Genomic DNA, 9,373 nt, shown 5'->3' on the forward strand with positions numbered 1-9,373 from the left:
ACGAATACAATATATTATTCCAAGTGAATTACAATAGCAATGGTACAACAACAATACAAATAATTCACATAGTGAATAGGATACAAACAAGCGATAAATCAAGTAATATATTATACACACAAATCAGTAAACAATTAAAATTAAAAAGCGATACGGATGATTACTGTAATTTCAACTATTAGCAAGTTCACATCAAGAATCACAAGATTGGTGAACCAAGTTAAGGAATGTGGGGAGACAATCACTAAGAAATATGAGGTTGCTAAAATCTTGAGATCTTTAACATCTAGATTCGATAACGTGGTAGTAGCAATCAAAGAGCTCAATAATCTTTCAATGATGAGCATAGAAGAACTGCAAAGTTCTTTTGAGACTCAAGAGCAAAGAATGGAGGAAAGGAATAATGACAAGGCAAAGGTTGAGATTGCTTTGCAGACCTGTTTCATTGGAAGATATAAGAAGGTGAAGGAAAAATGGTCCATAAATATAGATTAAGGAAACTGTCAGAAGTGGAAGGTAAGGGTGTTCGCGATGCGGCTTAGGTCGATTTTGAGGTAAAACACACCTGATCCAAAGATGAATATACTTCCGGTTCAGTTCAGTTTTTAATGATTGGTTAAAAATTATTATCAGATCCAATTTCACGGTTTAATTTATATCGGTTTTTAGATATCCATATTACAAAGGTGACAACAATAGAGAAAGAGGTGGAAGGAAGAAAGTTGATAAGAGCAATGTCTAATGCTACAATTTTCTGGATTTTGGACATTGCATTAATGAATGTAATGTGAGCAGGAAAGATTCACAAGAAGCTAAAGCAAAGTTTGTAAGGTAGGAGGATAATGATAAGAACACATTGTTGATGGTGATAAAAAATAGCACATAATACAGCAATAATCAATTACCATAGAGTTGTAAATGATTACTAGATGTGAGAGAGGGTGGTGGTAACTGATTACCAGCCCACATTAACCGATTACCACCATTGGAAAATGTGATGGTGACTGTGAGAGAATATGAATCGATCAATGATATTATTCTGGACCGGCCAAAGGCCCAATGGCTAGGTGATCAAGGTGAATGTTATCCAATCTCTATTGTTCTAAGAGTTTGCTAAAATATACAATCTTCCCTGCACTGGTCATATCTACAATAAAATAGATCAAGGTGATGATTATCCAATCTTAATAGTTTGGAAGTTTTGGGATCCTAATTGTATTTTTTGTGAATTTATGTGCTTGCAGGCATAAGCTGTCAATTAAATTGGATGAAGTCCACTTATGGCATTTGTCAAGACATCTTTTAAAGAAGATAACTCCATTAGTCAAATGACTTTTAGATGTTAAGAGTTCTCTGTGTCAAAGGATAAATGGGGATTCAATAACAATTGTCCACTATTTTTTGATGATGACATTTGAAGAAGATATCTCAAATCTCATTAGTCAGATGATTCAAAAATTCAGTAGTAGTGATAATCAATCATTAAATCATGCAGTGAATCTTAAAGTCTGAAAGAGAAAAAATATGAAAGCTAACATGATCATACACTCAACGTTTTAGGGTGATCAGTTTAGTTGTAAAAGGTCAAGAATAAATCTTGAAGTACTAAAGCAATCACACACATAAAAGTTTTTCAAGTCAACTTTAAAATTTCACAAAATTTATTAAAAACATAAAAAAAAACTTATATGAAATTGATTAAAAACTATTTCTAATCAATTAAGAAAGATTAGACATTGTCTAATCGATTAAAGACTTGCTCTAATTGAAAGACCTATTAGAAAAATGTTTTTAATCAATTAAACTTAAAATTTTAAATATCTCTCACGAATATCTAATAAAGCAGTCTATTTTTAATAATTCGAACAGTGTAAATGCCAAAAGAAAATTCTGTAAATGAAGAGGGACAAAGTCCAAAATTATACACTAACTATTCTTTTATAGGAAGTTTCTCTCATATCAGCAATATACATTTTATACACCTCCCTAGGACAAGCCTCTCGCCTAGGGCTGTTATCGGTCTGGTCCGGTCCTGATATTTGCTATCTCGAGAACCGGATCGAAATAGTAATCGGGAAAATTCAGACCAGACCGAAATAGTGATTGACTATTTTTTTGAACAGAAACCAGACCGTTACTTTGGATATCCGACAAAAGTATCCGGTAAATATCTAATATAGTATCTATTTTTGGCATCAGATAAAAAAATCATTCATTCCCAGACTGAGTAACATTTCAACCGGTTCATTGGTTCGGTTCTCGGGTGATTTTCCGGTTCCATAGGTCCAATAAGAGTCCTACTCTGGCCTATGAATACATTGATCTTTATTTATATCTATTTTTACCAATCCATTAACACACACTTGTTTGGAATGCAGAGAAATAGGAGAGAGACCAGAAAAACGTGGGTCCCACTCCTTTTTCTAATCTCTTCTCTTGTGCAGAGAAATAGGAGAGAGACTCTACCTTACCATTTATACCCTTTATCCTTATGTTTTGTATTGTGAGTGGTAATGACAAATTGAGACTAAGATGCTCTAAAAAATTAATAATGTGATACTGAAATCATTGAAAACAATCTTTAATTTTAACAAAAAAATATACCGAAACCACCACTTTAACATAATCAAAATATTAATTAATTAATTAATTAATTAATTAATTAAAAATTAAATATTACAACAACTCCATAAAGTAATAATATAATTAATAAATAAAATTATACTAACAAATATTTTTTAATATTTGTTTTTTATTTTTTTATTATAAAGAATAAATTTTTGAAAAGGATGTTTTTGTCGGATCATAAAATCTTCAAACTTCTCTCTTCTCTATTTCTCTAATCTTTCTCTTATACCAAACAATACTTTAAATCTTCTCTATTTCTCACATATTTCTCTCTTCTCTTACTCTCTCTTATCTATTTCTCTCTTCTCTATTTCTCTTTACAACCAAACACACCCTAAGAGAAGTTGTGAAGAGAAAAGTAAGTAAGAGAGAATGAGAGAAGAGAGAAAAATGTGAAAAATAGAGTAGATTTGATGTATTGTTTGTTATAAGAGAAGTATGAGAGAAATAGAAGAGAAATAAGTGTTAAGATATTTTAAAAATACTAAAATACTCTTAATTTAAAAAAATTTAGTCAAGATTAATTTTATTAAATTATTAAATAACGTTAATTAGTTTCATACTCATTTAAATAATAAAATTAAATTTAAAAATTATTAATATATAATTAAAATAACACATAATTATTTATAGTAAAAAAATATTTTTAAAAGAACACATTAAAATATTTTATAATTATTAAGTTGAAATGTAGAAAATGATGGTAATCTTGTAAATTTATATAATTAGCACAAGTTATCCTTGTTTCTTCGCATATGAGAGAAGAAATAAAAAGTAGGTGGGTCCCAGCTATTTTTCTCTATCTCTTTTAGGGTGTGTTTGACAGTGAGAAGAAGGTGTGAAGAGAGAAGTAGATGAGAAAGAGTGTGAAAAGAGAGAAATAAGTGAGAAATATATAAGATTTGATGTATTGTGTGGTATTAGAGAAATATAAGAGAAATAGAGGAGAAAGAAGTGTGTTGAACTTTTAAAAAGACCAAAATATCCTTAGACTAAAAGCATATAATTTTATTATTATATTTAAATTTAATATTTATAGAAAACTGAATATAAATTTTATTTTAATTTAATTAAAAAATTAAAAAAATAAGTAAATAATATTAACTAAATAGTATTATTGCAAAACAATTTGTGTTTTTATAAAGAGAAAATGGGTGATGCACTACCAGTGTAAAAAAGTTTTACACTGTCAACCAATCACAACCATGAATCAAGATAAATCAGATTTTAATTTTTAAAAAATTTATATGACATGACAAAACGATTTGTTTCTATTGGATGACAGTATAAAACTTTTTTACACCGTCAGTGCACTACCTTTAACCTCTTTTATAAATACAAAAAAAGTTAGAATTAAATTATAATTGATCACCACTTTTATATATTAATTTATTTTGTCAAATAATTGAAAAATGTGAAGAGAGAAGGACAGACTTGGAAAAAGCTTAACTCTCTCATCTTTCTTCGCACGCATGAGAAGAAAAGAAAAAGCATGGGGTCCACATAATTCTACTCTTTCTACTCTGTGCCAAACAGAAGAATAGGACATTTCTTCTATACTTCTTTCTTCGATATCTCTCTCGCCTTTATCTCTCCTCAAACTAACAGACCGTTAATTCTTTGGTAAGCCAAACTGAAAAAATGCTACGTTTTTTCGCTCTTTCTCTCGCACCAAATTCTCTCGCATGCATTTCATTCAAAACAAGCAGACCCTAATTAATAAAAATAAATTTACTCAGCTCAAATTGAATAAACTTTAACAAACTAATGTCTGCCCCCACGTGGTAGTTCTTCATTTTGATAGCCTTGTACACTTCACTTCTATCTAGTCCACCTGAATCTCCAGCCGATCAAGACAAACTTGTTCCTGTGACCTAATTTGTTGATATTCTAAACAATTTAATTCGAGTCTTAGATAACACGTCGAGTTAATTTGTTGATAAAAGTTTACTATTAAAGTTTTGTCATATATATTCATGATTGATAGTCATGGAAGGATAGGTGTTGTTCCTATCTTCTTTCGTCATTTGTACAAAAATTTAAAAATAATAATACTATTGTCATATGATGATGGATGTCTAGATTAGATATAGATATTGTTTCTATCTTCCACATCACAGTGGTCGTTGTCAGTGACTCACTATCAATAATTCAATACTTAAATGCTAAACTCAAAACCTAACAAAGGGCCCTATTTCCATATTGATTACTATTCTATATTAAAATAATTTATTTTTCAATCTAGGTCAAATTTCAATTTAATTAGTCCAGTCCTTTACTAAATATTCAAGAATCACTTTTAATTGCAAAAAACAACCTATTATAAATGCTCTAACATTACTTTATAAAAGTAAAATACATGTAAGCCAAACATTATTTGCTTTTAGAATAAGATGATGATGATGAATACTACTATTAATTTATTAGAAGCACTTTATGAATTCTATGGGCGCGCAAAACACTCTCCGGCTCACATTAGTATGGCCCATAGTAAAAACCGGATATCAATCTCTTTCTCCCATAATCAATTATACAAATTTGGATAAACATACCGAATAATAAGGACAAAACATAACCATTTTCGTTGACCACTGTAGCCTCATCCTATCCGTACACGTTTACTAAATCAAACAAATCCAACGCTAAATAACGCAACTCCACCGTAGAGCACTAGTTTACAGCGTCGTAGCCGATTCCAAGATCCTATTTTTCAGTTTATTATGAAAATTTGTGTTGGGAACAATAATAACCTTGTAACCATTTTCAAGTTACAGAGAGAGAGAGAGAGTAATGGCAACAATGCAAGAGTGTCCAAGGAGTCCAGAAGCGAAACTTGGGATGCGAGTGGAGGATCTATGGGATGTTCAAGAGGCACAATTGAGTCCTACTGAGAAGCTCAACGCTTGTTTTGAAAGCATCCCTGTTTCTGCTTTTCCTTTACCATCTTCAAACCAAGGTTGTTGATTCTTTGTGTTTTTCTATGGTTCTGTTTTTTGTGTTTATTTGTTTGTTTATTCTGAGGGTGTGGAATTTGTGTTTTGTGTTTGTTTAGAAGTTGAAATAAAATCGGATGCTACTTTGGCTGAGGCTGTGAAAATATTGGCACATCATAATATTCTGAGTGCACCGGTGGTGGATGTTGATGCACCTGAAGATGCTAGTTGGATTGATAGATATATTGGGATTCTTGAGTTTGCTGGAATTGTTGTGTGGATTTTGCATCAGGTTAGATACATATGTGTTGCATGTCTATTCAATTACAATCAGTTTTGTTCTTTCTGTCTTATATCAATTTGAGATTTTGATGTTTTTTGTTGGTAGATGGATGATTTGATTGTTGCACTTGCTAATATGTATGATAGTGTTTTCAATTCGATTATGGAGCGTGTGTTTGGTTCTGCTGTGAAAAGAATTGATTTTGAATTAATTGATTATGTAATATAGTGAATTGAAGGCAAAGTGATTTTTGTTTGGATAAATTTATGTAAAAGTGAGTTGCCGTAAATTTCAATGTTAAAATTACGTTTATAGTCAAAAGGTACGGATTCTAGCTTCAAGTAGAACCAATTTTAGAAGTAGAATCAATTTTACTTTAGAAGAATCAAATAGCTTAAAATCATTCCAAAATCAACTCTACACCTCTAGATTTGCGTTTGGCTATTCCAAAAGCTAAACCAAACATACATGGAGTATTTGAAAGTGGAAGTAATTTAAAAAAAAAATGATTATGGGTGTGTTTGGGTTGGCGGTGAACATAATTGATTCTAGGAGAATTGAGTTTGAAAGAATTGATTTTAATAGAATTGAGTTTAGCAAAATTGATTTATGTTCAAATACATTTATGTAAAGTGAGTTGAATAATAAATTGCAGTGTAAAAATCACCCAGAATCAATTCTGGAGGTAGAAGCTACAAATTCTAGCTTCAAGTAGAATAAATTATGGAGGCAGAATCAATTCTACTTTTGATAAAACAAACATCTCAAAATCACCCGAGTCAATTCTATCAATTTTACACCTCTAAAATTGATTATGGGTCTTCCAAAAGCCAATCCAAACATGCTAATAATGCCTGTTATGTTGAAGTAATTTTCTTACATGCTTCACTTTCATACTAAGCCAATGTGATAATGTTCTTGTGACAGTCTGAACCTGCATCTCCTAGGAGTCCATCCACTCCAACCAGTGCAAGTGCTATTGCAGCCAAGGCAAACGGAAATACTTTTGCTCTTGAACTCGAAGCCTTAGGCCTTGGATCTGCTGCGACAACTTCAGGAGATTTTTTCGAGGATCTTACTTCTTCTGAACTTTATAAGAACACCAAGGTTATTTCGCCATTCTTCTTCGAGCTAGTAATTTGTTTTGTATTTTGTTGTATTAGTTGCTAACTTTTTTTGTGAACAGGTTCGGGATATTTCGGGGACATTCCGATGGGCTCCGTTTCTTGCTTTGGAGAGATCAAACTCATTTCTAACCATGCTCTTGTTGCTTTCTAAGTACAAGATGAAGAGTGTTCCTGTTGTTGATTTAGGAGCTGGTAGAATTGATAACATTATCACACAAGCCGCCGTGATTCATATGATTGCAGAATGCGCCGGACTTCAGTGGTTTGAAAATTGGGGGACGAAAAAACTCTCTGATGTCGGTCTTCCTCTTGTGTCACCAAAACAAATCATCAAGGTGTGTATCTTATAAGCTCTCATTTCATTGAACTGTGTCAAGCATGAATTCTCCACAATTTGAGTGCATACAGAGAAAAATGATTTCCCGCGGTCCTTTAAATTTGCATAAATATACGGCAAATGCTCTGAACTGCTTGTTGATCTTGATGAACTTCACAATGGACTATTTCCTTCTTCAGGTTTATGAGGATGAACCGGTACTTCAAGCATTTAAAGTGATGAGGAAAGAGAGGGTTGGAGGAGTGCCTGTCATCAAAAGAGGCGGCAACACGCCAGTTGGTAATATCAGCTTGAGAGATGTTCAATTCTTGCTAACGGCCCCAGAAATCTATCACGATTATAGGTATATCATCACCAACATTTTAAATTGTGATAACAGTTGCATCACAATCCTAGATATTGGTTTCAGGGACATGCAAACCTTGTCCCGCGTCTTAGACTCTAGTTGCAGACCTTTTACTAAAACTATGGTCGCCACATTTAATCTGATAAAATAGGCTTGTCTAGACTGCGTCAGCGATATCTTATTTCTCTCTTCGGCTTTTCTTCTCTATCTGTTTCGTTACTTCGCACACTCATTGGATGTTCTCACACCTTGACAGGGCTATTACAGTGAAGGATTTTATGACTGCTGTTCGCAGCTACTTAGAGAAGAATAAAACCGCATTCTCAATGTCATGCGAATTCGTTACATGCAAAATGGACTGTACTGTCAAAGAGTTGATTCAATTACTTGACAGAGAGAAGATTCATAGAGTCTATGTTGTGGACGACAACGGGGAACTTGAAGGACTAATCACGCTAAGAGATATCCTCTCAAGACTAGTACATGAGCCCCGTGGCTATTTTGGCGACTTCTTTGACGGTGTTCTCCCTCTACCTGCTAACAGCAGGGTTTAACAGACAGTAAATACAAGAAGAATAATTTGCTCTTGCAACGATTTCTTTTTTTGTTTTTTTTTTCCAATAATTCTTGAGTGAAGAAGAAAAGTAAAAAATATGTATTTATCTTGAGTATTGAAGATGTGTACCTAGGTTTTTGTAATGTGTAGGCAATTTGCAAGTTACTTGAACCTGTTTTAACTAACGTTAGAATGGGACTTTATCTACTGTAAATTCTGGTGTAACCACAAGTTCTGTGAAATTTTGAGTTGTTTCTGTTCGTGATTGTGATCCTTTGTTATGATTTGAAATAGTACACATAGACATAGTGCAAGTGCAAATATGCATTTCTGTTTTGGCCATTTATGGATAGTGTAAGTGCAAAGTAATTGCAATTATGAAATCAACATGGGTTGCAACAGCCTCTATTGCCAGCAGCAGCACACATGACAATAATTTCAAAAATTGAGAAATTGAGACATTCATTCCAATTCACAACTGCTATATGAACAACACCCAAGAATCACATACTAACAATAACATAAAATTTACAATAATCAGACCTTATCCCACTAAATGGGCTATATGAACAACACTCAAGAATCACATACTAACACTAACAAATAAGATTTACAACAATCAAACCTTATCCCATGGGTTAGTTACTTGAATCAAGTTTTGCCATGGTATTTTATTTAAAACCATATTTTTATCCTAATTATTAATCTCAAGATCAGTTCTTAAAAACTTCTTTTATAATTTTTATAGTTCTTTCTCTTCTTCTAATTGTTTGACTTATCTCCATCTAATATATTCTTCTTACCACAGAAACTAAAAAAGTCTTCTCTTTACATGTCCAAATCACCTAAATCTATTTCCACAATCTTTTCTACTATAGGTGTTACTCCAACACTCTAGTATTTTATTGATATTTTTATCTTGTCTAGTCTTACCACACCAACATCTTCATCTCTGCTACACTTACTTTATTTTCGTGTTAATTACTTTATTTCCGTGTTGATTCTTAATCGCCCAACATTTTGTCTCGTACAACATCGCATGTCTTACCGCAATTCGATAAAAATTTTCCTTCAGCTTGAGTGGTACCTTTGCGTCACATAAAACACATGAAACCCTTCTCCATTTCAGCAACTCAGCTTGAATTCGATGATTTACATTCCCT

The 9,373-nt window shown here is 32.4% G+C and overlaps 1 protein-coding gene across 1 annotated transcript; it reads left to right on the forward strand.

Moving 5' to 3' along the window:
• The first annotated feature begins 5,356 nt into the window (after positions 1–5,356).
• LOC131625237 (SNF1-related protein kinase regulatory subunit gamma-1-like) lies at positions 5,357–8,470 on the forward strand. The gene is made up of 6 exons (XM_058896124.1): positions 5,357–5,584; positions 5,681–5,853; positions 6,772–6,951; positions 7,031–7,306; positions 7,488–7,651; positions 7,911–8,470. The coding sequence occupies exons 1-6, from the start codon at positions 5,419–5,421 to the stop codon at positions 8,206–8,208; spliced, it is 1,257 nt and encodes a 418-aa protein (XP_058752107.1). The 5' UTR covers positions 5,357–5,418; the 3' UTR covers positions 8,209–8,470.
• Positions 8,471–9,373: the final 903 nt, after the last annotated feature.

Source organism: Vicia villosa, unplaced genomic scaffold, assembly GCF_029867415.1.
Source record: "Vicia villosa cultivar HV-30 ecotype Madison, WI unplaced genomic scaffold, Vvil1.0 ctg.000195F_1_1_2_unsc, whole genome shotgun sequence".
NCBI lineage: Eukaryota > Viridiplantae > Streptophyta > Magnoliopsida > Fabales > Fabaceae > Vicia > Vicia villosa.